At 46.2% G+C, this 16,569-nt stretch overlaps 1 protein-coding gene across 1 annotated transcript in view; it reads left to right on the forward strand.

Annotated features, from left to right (window-relative positions):
* The first annotated feature begins 362 nt into the window (after nt 1-362).
* naaladl2 (N-acetylated alpha-linked acidic dipeptidase like 2) overlaps nt 363-16,569 on the forward strand; it is a 406,458-nt gene continuing 390,251 nt past the window's right edge. Inside the window, 1 exon segment of the mRNA XM_077203075.1 lies at nt 363-517. Coding sequence (XP_077059190.1) covers nt 475-517 — 43 coding nt within the window. The 5' untranslated portion in view covers nt 363-474.

Raw genomic sequence — 16,569 nt, forward strand, 5'->3', positions numbered from 1 at the left:
AATGGGGTTTCTATTCCCTTTAGGGGAAAACAAGTTCTAAGCTTAGTTTTTTTTTTCTTGTCTTCTCGCCTTAAAATCGACATTTAAAGTCGCAATTACTTCAAAGAGTCTAAAATCTGAACAATAAAAAGCTCTGGCATTGTAGCGTCCCAGGAGGTGTAACTGAATCATTTCTTTGGATTAATTAATTGTTCTAATATGCAACTAAGTACATTTTCAGGCCAGTGTGTCCAGTTTCAGCAGGTGCATGCAGCACAGCGGGGTGGAGGCGGCGCCAAACAGGTTGGATGAGTACAGGTGAGCCAGGAAGCCGCTTATGCTAATTTGTCAACATGAGAAGAAATCCTCCTTAGAGCCGCACTTGTGAGAGGGAGACAAAGCTACATGGGAACCTATTAGATAACCAATTCTCCTGTCAGCCGCCTCACAGGGGGAGAGCGAGCGAGCGAGTGAGGGATAGAGAGTGTACCTGCAATGGTGGACACACAGGGATTCCATTCAAACCCAGCCCTGCAAGGTAAATGTTTATATTGCCAACCCTATTATTCTCCATAATGAGCACGATGTTGGTTTTCTCACTGCCCTGTTTTGAATGGGTGCTTCGGCAGGTTCAACAGGCTCCCTAAGTTGTCTGTTAGACTCACTCAGAGAACCGTTTCCAGTGGTTTTGGCGAAGTAGCCTGCTGGGTTTCCTTATGTGTTGTTCATGATGAGATAGTACATGAATCAAGAGAGCAGTAGTATTTCAGTGTCTTTTTTGCTGCAGAAGCATTATATGTGGATGGTGTTTGAGTAAGCTGAGTTTGGACATAGTTTAACTTACAAGCATGATGTGATTCAGCTTATCATTTTGGGTTTAAGGTGAAAAGCTAATATCTTTGTATTTGCTTTATGTCTCCATAAGGGTTCTGTCAACACAAACCTCATGTTGGATGTTGGTTTTAGTTAAAAGAGAGAGGAACGATAAAATATGACTAATAAATCTTATCTATTCACACATAATTTATTTAGTGTAAATATGATGCAGAAATTTGTTAGTTATGAATTTTGACTCTCTCTCTGTACTGTATTTTTTTTATATTTCATGGCCTATTAGCAGCAGTTTTGGTATGTGAGTTTGTGTAATACTACAGTATTATGTATGTGTATACTTCAATATTTATCACACCTTTGTGTGTATTCCAGTGTGTGTCCTAGTGCGATCACTCCAACATGTATAGGCATGCAGATGTCTGTATGTACAGAGGGTGTTAGCATTCCCGTCTCAGTGGCAGTTGCTTGGCTGGCAGTGAAATTAGTTATATATATATACAGTTCAAAAGACTGGGGTTGGTATTATTATTAATATTATTGTTGGGATTTTATTATTATTATCTTTTAAACTAAATTAATACTTTTATTAAGCAAGCATATGCATTAAATATTGTTTTTTAAGTGACAGTAAATACATTTATAATGTTACAAACGCTTTATTTTCTATTCAGCAAAGTATCCTGAACAAATTAATGTATCACAGTTTTCTCAAAAATATAAAGCAGCACAACTGTTTTCAACATTAATAATTATAAGAAATGTTTCTTGAGCAGCAAGTCAGCATATTAGATTTCTGAAGGAACACGTGACACTGAAGATGTAAAGTAATGGCTTTGCCATTACACAAATTAATTGCATTTTTAAATAATTAAAGTAGAGTTCATTTTTATATTGTAATAATTTTCCTACATTATTACTGTTTTAATGTATTTTTAATCGAATAAATTCAGCTTTGGAAAGCATAAGCAGGTGTGCACTTAACTTGTTTGGTCTGGTTCTCTCAATGGAGCACCTGGAGATGCTGCTTGGTACTCACACTAATCCTACAAGCTGTCGTCATCACTGTCCTCCTGACTGCTCTCCTCACTACCTTCTTTACTCTCGAACATGGTAGATGATGATGTTTTTTTAATTAATTGTTTTATTAACATTAATGACACAGACAACAGCAGGAATATAAGGCTGCTGTCACTTTAAGACCTGCTGTGCGCACAGATAACCATACGAGTCCCGATTTTCACCTCTTTTTCCACACTTAAAATCATTTGAATGTGTAAATTGGCATGACAAAACACCTCCAAATGATAAACCTTCACTCTATGATGGTTAAACTTAGCAGTTAATCCAAGAATCACATGCGTGCCAAATCGTGGGGCCTTCTCCGTATGAATTAACTGCAATCGGTTGCACCCCTAAAAATTAATTAACACACTTATCATCTTACCAGAAATTGAGAAAAAATCCAATTCCAGTTAGTAAATGTGTCCCTGTCCCCAAAAATGTTGGTACTTAAAAGCGCTTCCCTCCAGGTTTTCTGGTTCGCATCGTTTATTTTTACCACACATGCGAACCAGATATGTGCACCCCTGAGCATACAGTATCTAATAGCAGAGGGTAATTGCTAATGCTAAACAGCCAAACTCTGAATCCATTCTATGTAAAGTACAAACTATGGTAAATGTGTGTGTGCGCGGTCTTGGCTTTGCTTTTTATAGGTCATGTCACCTTGTACACACTTGCTATTTTGATGAAACACACTCCTCTTCATGTCTAGCCCTAAAGGTCAATGGTCAAAAGTTGTACACTTGATCGGTTTTAGCAATCATATTAATTTCCTGTGTAACTGCAACCCAAAGAAGAGACATAAGGGATGACTCCTCAGATATGAATCATCTGCGTATCTATATTTAGTACCCTGTTTTGTTTGTTTCGAAGATAAGGAATAGACACACAGCTGGTGGTGGGGAAGCAATGACCCATCCTTGCCTTTTCCTTCTACATGCTGACACACTGCTAAAAAGACCACATCATCCCACCACACATATCACCCCCCTTTTGTTCACCCCTTCCTTTTGAAACGTGATCTTTTGAATTTCAAAGGCAGAGAGGAAACCAATGCTCCATCCTGGTATCTATACTCTTGTGGGACGTCCTTTGTTATCTGCCCTCAGAATGGTTGTTCATTGGCCATTGATAAGCACACCTCGGAACACCTTTGGTTTACAAAGGGGTACATAAATATACCTTATTTCTTCTTGTTGTGTTTCAACTCAGTCAGCACATTGAACAAAAAGGTTGGGTGTCTACGTGGGCTACAGTAGGTGCAACATTGTGACCTTCTTAGTTCCTCAAAAAAGATAGGGATATATATATATACTTTCTTGTTTTAAGCACTGAGAGATTCTTTGAATGGAGGTTTTTTCCATTTTCCATTTTTTATTAAATTAAAATGAATTACATTTAATTACATTTAGATTGGGATTAGATGTGTTAGAAATAAGTCCTCACCCAAGAGCATTTTAAAGGAGAACTAAGGCGCAAAATGAACCTGGGGTGTAATAACGCATCGGTACCGAGTCGACTGTTCTCTGGGATTTGTTTTCATGATAATCGAGTGTAAAGAGTTTTATCTCTAAAAACGGTTTGGCTTATAACGCTAGCATATGGGGCATTTAATAAGTAAAAAGAAACCGACGACAGTGCAGTCAGAAAGACGGTTTCCAGTGCTAGATATTTCAAGCCCACGGAGTCTAGTGGTTCAAATGGAAAGGCTTTCAGGGCCTCAAGGACCAATGAAAGATCTCACATAGGAACCGACGGGGGGCGCGGCGGGTTCATCCTTCTAGCTCCTCTAAGGAAGCGGATGACCAACTCATGTCTTCCCAGTGACTGGCCGTGCGTCGATTCTGCGAACGCTGCCACGGCCGCCTCGTATACTTTGAGCGTGGATGGGGACCTCCCCTTATCCAACAGCTCTTGTAGGAAGTTGAGCAGATGCGCCACCCCGCATGTCCGTGGGTCCAGACCTCTGTTGGTGCACCATCTGGAGAACACCGACCATTTAGTAGAGCCTTCTCGTGGAAGAAGCTCTAGGCTGCGTGATCGTGTTCATCACTCCTTCTGGCAGGGCAACGAGTACCCGTTGATCAACCATGCGTGCAGAGACCAGCGCTCTGGATGGGGATGCCAGATCGCGCCGCGAGCCTGAGAGAGGAGATCTGCCCTCACCGGAATCGGCCACGGAGCTGTAAGTGACAGCCGTGCTAGTTCCGGGAACCAAATCTGGTTCTCCCAACGCGGGGCTATGAGGAGCACCGAGTGGCGCGTTTCCCTGATTCTCTTGATCACCTGTGGTAACAGAGAGACCGGAGGGAAAGCATATAGCGGGAGGCTGGGCCAAACCTGGGCCAGCGTGTCCTCGTCCTTCGAGAGGAACGTCGGGGATTGAGCATTGTCTTTTGATGCAAATAGGTCGACTTCGCTCTGCCGAATAGGCGCCACAGCTTCTGGACCGTTTGGCGTTGCAGGGACCATTCCCCTGGGGGAACATTGTCCCTAGACAGTTTGTCTGGGCCGTCGTTCAAATGGCCAGGCACATGCGCCGCCCTCAGCGAACGCAGGTGCATCTGAGACCAAATAAAGAGGCGTTCTGTCAGATTGCAGAGATTTCTGGATCTGACACCGCCCTGACGGTTTACATAGGATACCACAGACATGTTGATCAAGAACATGTTGGTCCTGTATGAACATGAGGAAGCGCTTCAGCGCGTTCTCGACCGATATCATTTCCAGACAGTTTATGTGAAAACACTTCTCTTGGTCTGACCACTGGCCGAAGACCGGTCTGCCCTCGAACAGCGCGCCCCAACCCGAGTTGGACGCGTCTGTCGAATGACTTTCCGATAAGAGATGGTTCCCATCATCACTCCCTGCTGGTACCAGTCGGCTACTAACCAGGGCTGCAGAGCCGCTATGCAGGAGTCTGAGTCACTCTGCCAGAAACCCAGGCTCGGCGGGACGCGTGAGCACTCAATCAGCGTTGGAGCGGGCGCATGCGCAGTAGGCCCAGCTAAAGCACCGCTGCAGCTGATGCCATACAGCCCAACATCCTTTGAAATGTTTTCAAAGGGAGAAAGCTGCCCTTCTGGAAAGATGCGGCTAGGTGGCGAACAAGGCACGCGCGCTGTGTCGATAAACAAGCCGTCATGGTCACCGAGTCCAGTTCTATTCCTAAAAAGCAAATTGACTGGCTGGGCAGTAATGAGCTCTTGGTCCAGTTGACCGTGAGACCCAAGCTTTCCAAGTGACTGAGAAGCACTGTTCTGTGAGATAGCAGTTCTGTCTCTGACTGTGCCAATATCAGCCAATCGTCCAGATGGTTCATTATTCGCAGCCCCTGACTTCTCAGGAGGGCGAGCGCTGCGTCCATGCAATTCGTAAATGTACGGGGTGCTAGGGACAGGCCGAACAGCAGGACGGTGTATTGATATACCTGACCGTCGAAGGCGAATCTCAAAAATTGCCTGTGACGGGGGGCATCCTTCAGATCTAGAGAAATAAACCAGTCCCTCGGGCGAACGTGCGCGACCATTTTCCTGGTCGTAAGCATTTTGAACGGTCTTTTCGCAAGCACTTTGTTCAAATGTCTCAGATCTAGCATAGGTCTGAAGGCTCCGTCCTTCTTGGGTACGAGAAAATATCGGCTGTAAAAACCTGACTCGCTCAGAGAAGGCGGCACCTTTTCTATAGCCCCTTTGCACAGCAGCTTTGCTATTTCTGCGTGAAGTAGGTGTGCTACTTCTGCATTCACTATCGCCGCGGTCCGGGCTTGAAAGCGCAGGGGACGGCGAATGAATTGAAGTGTATAGACCTGCTTTATTGTGCTCAGCACCCATTCTGAAATCCCTGGGATAGTTTCCCATGCAGCTATGTGAGCCGCTAGGGGGGCGAATGGCCTCCGGGTTCAGATCGCCGCCATTTGCGGGCTTGTGAAATTGAACCGGAGCCGAAAGCGCGGCGCGCACTCTCTTGGTTCTGGGCAATGGCTGCTCGCTGAAAGCCGAAACCGGCTGATTTATGTGAGATGTCCCAATCATAAGGGATGGGGAACATTCTTTTTTCACTTTTTGACGCGGGAGCAGCGCTCCGGGTGGAAAAGCTTCCTGTAAGCGTGATTGCGTGTGCGCGGGCACAAGACTTACAAGTGTATTTGACGCCCCGATCATAATGGACGGGGAGCGTCTTATTAATGCCCTGCGTTTTGTGATAACACTTAAACACGCGGGCGGAGCTCGGGGGGAGGTTTGTGTTAGCAAGCGTGAACGCTCTCTGGCGGGCACGAGACTTACATTCATAACCTGCTTTTTTGATCGTGTAACAGAGCGGGCAGATAGTGGGCACAGACCTGTGGACACATTTCTTGCATTCAACACTCGATCGGCTTTTCTACGCTTTATGAGAGTGTGCTCTTTAAAAAGACGCTCGCTGCTCTTTTAGAATGATTTGCAAAAAAGGATACGTCGCCGGATAGCGTAGCTCGCACGGATGGCTGAAGGTGGCGAAGACGGCCGGCTTCCTCAGTGCTGTCCTAAGCTGGCTGTTTCACTTGTTCGACAGCGGCGGTGGCTTCTCTCAGATCCAGCGATGCGAAGAGCTCGCTGAAGAGACGAAAAATCAGGGAAGTCAGCCTACAGCCCCCACTTTTATACGCTAAGCCACGTCCATTCTGGCGGGCTGTGACGCTATGAAGGCGTGGGCGCCCTTCATTGGGCGTGACGTCACGCCGGGCTCACTGGTAGGCTGCAGAGAAGATGAATCTTTCCCGTAGCGCAAGCTAAACTTACGCAATACGAGAGAACCTCTCGTAAGAGAACCGTAGTATAAGCAAAATAATTGAATTATACGCTTTGCATCGAGGCCTCGGACATTACCACCTTTTTTGCACAATTTCTTTTAATAATTCAATGGCCCGTCATCAATTATTCCTTACTTTATGTTACTTGCAAAACACTTACAAGCAGACATTTATGTTTAGTGCACTTAAGTCATTTATACAACACATATTGTACGCAAAACAGTTCTTAGCTTTATTTTGGGATCTAATGTGTGTTCAGCACAGTGTTTGTTTTGTCCTGTTCTGCTCAGTGTGTCCATCTCTGTTAGAGATCATTTTAAGAGTTGTGCATTATCACCACAATAGCCACCAAAACAACCTGACTCAATTCACACCGTGTCACCTCACATTTCCCGCTCCACTCTCCTCCGGAGAATCAAACAGGGAAAAACATTCCGTTCAGACCGGTTGTACTTGGGACAGGCCTGGCAGGACAAATGAAATGGTGTCTACTATTTCAATAGAGCAACTGTAAAGGGTTGTTTGTTACGATACAGTTAAGCTCTTAGCATGCATCTTCTGGGTGAGACTTCACAACTGTCGTCTTGAGTGCCTGATTTATTCATGATAATCCTTCAACCGTCGGAAAGAAAAATAATGTACCTCCCTTCAACTTTTTTTGCAGATGAAAAACTCTCCATGGGTTCGTAACAGATTTGTCAGGTCTGTAATGGATTTTGAAGGCAGAAAAAGTTACCATGAGACGTGGAGGCAAAAAGCAAACAATCGTTCAGCCGTGCGAGTGTGAGGAACATCTTCAATATCATCCATAAAAGAAAAGTTAAACTGCTTTTAGCTGTGTTCTTCCTATTTTTCTTGCAACCCTGTGCACAATACAACAATTTAAATAGATACGAATGCAAAGAGTGCTTCAATTGACGTAATCCGCTCAGACCTACTCTGTGTTCATAGAACCTACCTGTGTTATCGTCTGAAGCATGAAGGTCATTTTCCTCTTATGGATGTCAGCGAGGAGCACAAATATATTTTAATGAATAGTCATTTAAATGCCTGAGCTCACCCATTCAGAGGAAGCCAATGAACAATTTGCCTCTGCACAATTTGTCAGCTAAATAAATGTAACTGAGAGCATTTCACAAAAAAAAAAAAAATATATATATATCAAAATGTTTGACAATACATAATGTACACTTTGTTTGTCATCTCTGGCTGTTGAATTGGGTCATTTACCTTAGGCAGATTAAGTTAATTTATCATTACTACTTTATTTGACTTTCTCACTCAGTGTGACCCGGTTCATCCTCAAGCATCTCATCATCCTCAAGAGTTTTTTTTTTCTGCTTTTTTGGTTTAATTTTACAAAAGTGGTTGAAATATGATCACAAAACAAACACTGATCAGACAAAAACCAATAAATTCAAATTTTTTCAATAAATTAGTGGATCGTAATATATTTAACACCAAAAAAATTTTTTATTTTTATTTTATTCTAAAGTAAATGTTGACTTTTTCAATATGGTGGGAAAATCAGCATGTGCACATCTGCAGCCTCTTCTTACTGTAAACTTTGTCCGTTGACACCCCCCAAAAAAAAAAGTTTTGTATTTTCAGCAAGTTTTTCTCAATGATAACACTAATGACAGGAATTATTTACCTATATACTTAAATTATGACTTATTTTGGTTTGCTTTAACACTTGCAAGACATTTCTCTAATGCATAATCCCTAAAAACAATAAAATTACTAAATAAAAGTCAAACTGATACGGCGGGCAGGTGAAGGATGGATCTCAATGCAGCAGTGTACTTTTATTTAGCAAATGAAACAAAACAAAGACACAGAACTCCAAAGCAGAGAAAAATGTAACAGCTTTGCTACACACCAATATACATAGACAATATTTGACAAGAGAACTGAGGAAACGGAGGGAATAATCTATACTGCGTTGGGAAGGAGGGCCAGGATTAACAGGTGGAAGAGTCCATAGAAGGGCCGGCAGAGGAAGTGACCATTAAGGAGCCAATGCCAATGGAGGGGGCCACAGCTGACATATACCCTGACAACAAGGGGGGATGAAGGACATGGGCGGTGTTGCAAGCACGGAGGACCAAGGTGGAACCAGAGAGTTGGGAGACCAAAGTGTAACTGGGGGCTCGGAAGACCAAAGCAGAGCTAGTGGCAAATAGGTGATGGTTGACCAAGGCAGAGCCAGAGCTGAGAGGCAAACAGGCCACAGCAGAGTCGAGGAGCTACGAAGGGCCAAGGAACCAGATGGAGTTGTGGAATCTAGTAGGCCAGAAGAGACCGCCGGAAGAAAAGGAAGACCTTTTGAGGTGGGCTCAAGTTTTGGAAAATAAATCCTGACCAGACAAGTCAATAGGTACCTTCTCCGGGACAGAAAATAATGGCTGGCTTTGGCTCCAAGTTATACATGGCAGCAATCACTGGCCCTAGGATAAACAAGGGTTCCTAGCAGGATTGGGCTCTGGGACTAGAGCAAACTTAGGGATGAGCTCAAGGTCAACCTTTTCCAAGCAAATGAGGATATATTACCTCAATGTAAACTCTTCCATTTCAGGTAGCTCCACCATCCCGTCATGATTAGCACCAATCCAATAGATTAATTTGAGACTGTCATCATCCCAATTTGTTTGTTGCAATAACTCACAGATGCAGATAGTGTATTCTCGTAAGGAACGAACTTTTTGGTTGAGTTGGATGAATGCCACTGCTAGATCCATATCAGTTTTAGGTTGAGTATTTTGTTACGGCAGGCAGCCAAATGAAAGGAGAGAAGAGGAGAGGTGAATGCAGCAGTACATTTTTATTCCGCAAAAAACAAAAAAAACAAAAACAGAGAAAGAAGTCTAACGCAGAGAACAACTGAACAGTTTTACTACACACCGAAAACAATACTCGGCAATGGAACTGAGGGAAAAGAAGGCATTAAATATAATGATAACGAGGAACTCAACAAGACCCATGTGGACAACATAATCAGTAACTGTGGAAACAAACTGACACATGAGAACAAAGGAAACGGGAACTAAAATTAGGAAAACAAGGCGATACAAACTAAAAGTCCATGGAACTGAAACAGAACTTAGACATTACACAAACACTTTTTATGGCACTTGCCTTTTTTTTCAAAACAGCATAAAGTGAATTTCTTTTTGTTTGATAAACTGAATTATACCATTGGATGGAGCAACTGTTTGCCACATGACTGAACATTCAAGGGACATTTTTGTCACTGTACTTTGACAATTACTCACTTTAAATATTCTATTTGCTAGTAGAAATTTTTGCTTATGGGCACACTTTTAAGCCAACCAACTGAGCCATAAATGCCATGTGACAGGAAAATTATGTCATAAAAATGCTGATTGGCTGGTGGCCACAATAATTCCACCACAAGAAAAACTCACTGTCCAAATCTGTCAGAATTTGTATCATTTAAGTGCCCATCAATAAAGCAATATGCGTTTGGCAGCTATGCTAGTGTAGTTATGGCATTTAACAGCAGGGGTTATACTTCACAAACACCCATTTAATGTGCGCACAAAAAACTTGGCAGTCCATTCTTGTTACAAACATATATTTGTGGATGCACTTCTGCCTGGATGGTACAATTCTGGAGATGGCAATTAAGCCTTGACTTTCTATGACTTTCCATCTATGAATGTGTCAGGAGAGACTGCATTACCGGCTATGACATGCTTGATTGCTAATAGAGCTTGGGGTGTTGGGGTTGTCAGAAAGCAGATTTGCCATTTTGGCTTATAGGAACCGACCCTGAAAGGGATTCAACTCCTAACAAAACAGAAGGAGCCTACATTAAGTATGTCATGATGAGGAGATTTTATGATTGATGCTGCATGGATAGTACAAGCACACCATGTATCTCTATTATGATACCATCTTCTCAGGAAATCTCAGTATACAGAGACTTCCTAATTGAAGCAGCCGATGGCCATTAGTCAGACTCAAAGATGAAGCTGTAGGACGATGTTACAAAATATTGAAGAACCTGCTGATATCAGAGGAAAAGGAACAGTAAGATTTAAGTGCTTTTCCTCACATAGAGCTCTCATTTAGTTTCCGGATTCTTGGAATCTAGCAAATTTGTATTGCATGAATTGTATGGACTACAGTTGAAATTTTGACTTGAAATTAACCTTTTGTTATTGTTATATTGTGATCCTTTTCGAGGTTGATCACCACCAACAACATCAGAATGAGTTTTAGAGTTCAAGGTTGTCAGATTATTTACAAAGACTGAGTTCATAAATATTATCTTGTGATGACGTTGCTCATCTTCAGTCATGTTACTTAATTAATATTCATGATCCAAATTCTAATATGTATGAATTGATGGCGTGTGCGAGTTTGAGTCACTTATGACATGCATTTGAAAAAGCAACATGCTTCAAACATCTTCCAAAACGTGTTATGTGAAGCGTTCATTAACCTGTTGTCCAACAAAACACAACATTTAATAACATGTTTACTCCAAACTCACTAGATAACGTCAATTGACATTTCTTGCTGAAGAGGAGAAGCTTAAGCTAATGAGAAGCTGATAATCATTGAATGAGGCAGAAAATAGGCTAGATATATTTTTTTAAAGGCTCGATGTTGATTAGCATTGGATTATAAGTATACTTTATTATGAAAATACCAGAGAAGGCTTGAAGAACCCAAATACACCATATACAGTATTGAGGCAGTTGTGTGTTTGTTTAATCAGTCGAAGTATTTCTATCTTCTTTTTATTCAGCTATAGCTGTATTAGTTCTGTGAGACATATTTGGAGTTTCTGCGCAAGGGTGCCCTCCGGCATCCAGTATGATTGCAACAAACGCTCAGTAATGCTTACTCCATCCTTATTTTAGGTAAAAACATAACATTACGAAACGATACTCGGTTAATAACGTAACCTCGGTTCTCTCTAGAGAGGGAACGAGTATTGCGTAAGTTTAGCTTACGGTACGGGAAAGATTCATCTTCTCGAGATACTGAAGCCAAAAAATTATCCTTAATTTTGTATAACTTGTCAACGCAGTGCAGCAGCTAGCAGACCTAGAGCAGGCCATCTCGCGTGCTCATTGGCTGCCCTGCGGGCAACTGCTGCAGCCTACCAGTGCGCCCGGCGTGACGTCACGCCCAATGAAGGGCGCCCGCGCCTTTATAGCGTCACAGCCCACCAGATAGGCGTGGCTTAGCGTATAAAATAGGGGCTGTAGGCTGAATTCTATGGTTTTTTGACGACTGAAGCGAAGTCGCTCGTGGCGTGAGCACGGCCGGTTACGCAATACTCGTTCCCTCTCTAGAGAGAACCGAGGTTACGTTAGTAACCGAGTATCGTTCTCTTACGAGAGGTTCTCTCGTATTGCGTAAGTTTAGCTTACGCTACGGGAACACTTTGTCAACGCCGTGCGCGCCAAGCATCCACATGAGACCCCGAGCTTAAGGGGAACCCCATAAGTGGAAAAAATAAGGTGGCCAGCCACGCGGGCCATCACTTGTACATAAGCACACATAGGGAATACAGAGCAGCGCGCCGGTCTGTATAGTCATATGGCACATACCCTACTTAGTGCAGCTCAACCAGGAGAGCTGAGTCATGAACGTGATCTGAGCAGGAGATCTGGGCAGAATACACCTCTTTTCAGACTGACAACAGTTTAGCCTGCAAGGCAGGAACTTCTAGGTTATAAAACCTGACAAAGGTAGACGGGGAGCTCCAGCCCGCCACTACACATATGTCATGGATAGAAATTCCACTGGACCATGCCCACGACGAGGCCACACCTCTCGTGGAATGAGCCCTGATACCCAGAGGGCAATGCAGGCCTTTTGACGCGTAAGCTGCCGCTATAGCGTCCACTATCCATCTGGACAGGCTCTGTTTCGAGGAGGCAAGCCCCTTGGCGCGCCCACCAAACGAAACGAAAAGCTGTTCCGAACGCCTGAAGGAGGCGGAGAGCGTAATGTAAAACCTCAGCGCTCTGACAGGGCAGAGGAGATTCACATCACTTTCGCTGTCAGATGCTGGGAGAGCTGACAGCGAAATAACTTGCGCTCTGAATGGAGTGCCCATCACTTTAGGGACATAACCATGTCTAGGTCTGAGGATGACTTTAGAGTCATTTGGTCCGAACTCAAGACACGACGCGCTGACAGACAGCGCGTGCAGATCCCCTACACGTTTTACTGACGACAGTGCAGTCAGAAAAACGGCTTTTAGTGATAGATATTTCAACTCCACGGAGTCTAGTGGTTCAAATGGAAAAGCTTTCAGGGCCTCGAGGACCAGTGAAAGATCCCACATGGGAACCGACGGGGGGCGCGGCGGATTCATCCTTCTAGCTCCTCTAAGGAAGCGGATGACCAACTCATGTCTTCCCAGTGACTGGCCGTGCGTCGATTCCGCGAATGCTGCTACGGCCGCCACGTAAACTTTGAGCGTGGATGGGGATCTTCCCTTATCCAACAGCTCTTGTAGGAAAGTGAGCAGATGCGCCACCCCGCATGTCCGCGGGTCCAGACTTCTGTCGGTGCACCATCCAGAGAACACCGACCATTTAGACGCGTAGAGCCTTCTCGTAGAAGGGGCTCTAGACTGCGTGATCGTGTTCATCACTCCTTCTGGCAGGGCAACGAGTACCCGTTGATCAACCATGCATGCAGAGACCAGCGCTCTGGATGGGGATGCCAGATCGTGCCGCGAGCTTGAGAGAGGAGATCTGCCCTCACCGGAATCGGCCACGGAGCTGTATGTGACAGCCGTGCCAGTTCCGGGAACCAAGTCTGATTCTCCCAATGCGGGGCTATGAGGAGCACCGAGTGGCGCGTTTCCCTGATCCTCTTGATCACCTGTGGCAACAGAGAGACCGGAGGGAAAGCATATAGCGGGAGGCTGGGCCAAACCTGGGCCAGCGCGTCCTCGTCCTTCGAGAAGAACATCGGGCATTGAGCGTTGTCTTTTGACGCAAACAGGTCGACTTCCGCTCTGCCGAATAGGCGCCACAGTTTCTGGACCGTTTGGGGGTGCAGGGACCATTCCCCTGGGGGAACATTGTCCCTGGACAGTCTGTCTGGGCCGTCGTTCAAATGGCCAGGCACATGCGCCGCCCTCAGCGAGCGCAGGTTCGTCTGTGACCAAATAAGGAGGTGTTCCGTCAGATTGCAGAGATTTCTGGATCTGACACCGCCCTGACGGTTTACATAGGATACCACAGATGTGTTGTCCGAGCGGACAAGAACATGCTGGTCCTGTATAAACGGGAGGAAGCACTTCAGCGCGTTCTCGACCGCTATCATTTCCAGACAGTTTATGTGAAAACCCTTCTCCTGGTCTGACCACTGGCCAAAGGCCGGTCTGCCCTCGAACAGCGCGCCCCAACCCGAGTTGGACGTGTCTGTCGAGCTGACCTTCCGATAAGAGATGGTTCCCATCATTACTCCATGCTGGTACCAATCGGCCACTAACCAGGGCTGCAGAGCTGCTATGCAGGCCTGAGTCACTCTGATTTTCTGGCCGCCAGACACCCGGCGGGACACGCGAGCATTCAACCAGCGTTGGAGCGGGCGCATGCGCAGTAGGCCCAGCTGGAGCACCGCTGCAGCTGATGCCATACAGCCCAACATCCTTTGAAATGTTTTCAAAGGGAGAAAGCTGCCCTTCTGGAAAGATGCGGCTAGGTGGCGAACACGGCGCGCGCGCTGTGTCGATAAACGAGCCGTCATGGTCACCGAGTCCAGTTCTATTCCTAAAAAGGAAATTGACTGGCTGGGCAGTAATGAGCTCTTGGTCCAGTTGACCGTGAGACCCAAGCTTTCCAGATGACTGAGAAGCACTGTTCTGTGAGATAGTAGTTCTGTCTCTGACTGTGCCAATATCAGCCAATCGTCCAGATAGTTCATTATGCGCAGCCCCTGACTTCTCAGGGGGGCGAGCGCCGCGTCCATGCACTTTGTAAATGTACGGGGTGCTAGGGACAGGCCGAACGGCAGGACGGTGTATTGATATGCCTGACCGTCGAAGGCGAATCTCAAAAATTGCCTGTGACGGGGTACTATCTGAATCTGAAAATAGGCATCCTTCAGATCTAGAGAAATAAACCAGTCCCTCGGGCGAACGTGCGCGAGGATTTTTCTGGTCGTAAGCATTTTGAACGGTCTTTTTACAAGCACTTTGTTCAAATATCTCAGATCTAGGATAGGTCTGAAGGCTCCGTCCTTCTTGGGTACGAGAAAATATCGGCTGTAAAAGCCTGACTCGCTCAGAGAAGGCGGCACCTTTTCTATAGCCCCTTTGCACAGCAGCTTTGCTATTTCTGCGTGAAGTAGGTGTGCTACTTCTGCATTCACTATCGTCGCGGTCCGGGCTTGAAAGCGCGGAGGACGGCGAACGAATTGAAGTGCATAGCCCTGCTTTATTGTGCTCAACACCTGAAATCTGAAATCCCTGGGATAGTTTCCCACGCAGCTATGTGAGCCGCCAGGGGGCGAATGGCCTCCGGGTTCAGACCGTCGCCATTTGCGGGCTTGTGAAACTGAACCTCTCGGTTCTGGGCAATGGCCGCTCGCTGACAGCCGAGACCGGCTGACTTATGTGAGATGTCCCGATCATAAGGGATGGGGAACATACTTTTGCCACACTTTGACGCGCGAGCAGCGCTCTGGGCGGGAGAGCTCTCTGTAAGCGTGAGCGCGCGCACGCGGGCACGAGACTTACAACTGTATCTGACGCCCCGATCATAGTAGATGGGGAGCGTTTTATTAACGCCCTGTGTTTCGTGATAACACTTAAACGCACAGGCGGGACCCGGGGGAAGGTTTGTGTTAGCAAGCGTGAGCGCTCTCTGGCGGGCACGAGACTTACGTTCATAAGCTTCTTTGATCGTGTAACAGAGCGGGCAGATAGTGGGCACAGACCTGTGGACACATTTCTTACATTCAACACTCGAGCGGCTTTTCTGCGCTTTATGAGAGTGTGCTCTGTGAGTGACACGGGATTTTGAGTGCTTATGTGTAGGGGTGAACACTGGGGCGTGGGCACATTCACTACACTTAAAACACTGACGGCGTGAGCCGGACCAGACATTATACTCTTTTTGAGATTTCTCTGGGTCGCCGTGAAAACGGCGTTTGTGTGCAGGCGAGAGGGTGAATAAACCGGCTTGTTGGCTGCTAGTTGAACCACTGCAGTAGCCTGTTCGAAGGGGACTGACAGGGAAATGAACTTTGACGGCGGTCCGGCCGCAGCGGGACACGCGCGTCTTTTCTCTCCCGCTGTTAGGAGGGCTTCGCGTGCTCAGACTTCAGCGTGAGCCTTTGCCGAGGCCCTCTGGGGGGCGGCGGTCTGCGACGGCTGTCTGAGCGCGATCTAGGGCGGCCGCCCTGACGTCGCTGCGAAGGCTGATGCTGAGGCTGTGCTGGACGCTGGGTGCTGGTTCGCACAGGAGGCTGGCTTTGTCTCTCGCGAGAGCGGCCTGTGGCGGAACTCGAGCGTCGCGGCAGGAAGAGGTTCATGGCCTGCGTGGTCTTTTGCACCATAGAGAAGCGGTCAACAATCCCGTTCACCGCTGGGCCGAAGAGACCAGTGGGGGAAAGCGGCGCGTTCAGAAAGGTGGCTCGCTCAGTTTCCCTCATATCCGCGGCCATGGCTCGTCCGATGGCCTGGGCTGCAGCTTTGGTGGCGCGGAGAGAAAGATCCGTCGCGCTTCTCAAATCCGTAACCGCAGCTGGGTCCCGGCCCTTCTCATCCCATTCACGGAGGAGGTCGGCTTGCAGGATCTGAAGCACAGCCATCGAGTGTAGAGCAGACGCGGCCTGGCCGGAGGCGGCATAAGCGCGGCCGACCAAGGCGGAAGTGGCTCTGCAGGCTTTAGACG

This window comes from Siphateles boraxobius, unplaced genomic scaffold (genome assembly GCF_051911475.1).
Source record: "Siphateles boraxobius isolate OS27281-9 unplaced genomic scaffold, OSU_SipBor_1 5, whole genome shotgun sequence".
NCBI lineage: Eukaryota > Metazoa > Chordata > Actinopteri > Cypriniformes > Leuciscidae > Siphateles > Siphateles boraxobius.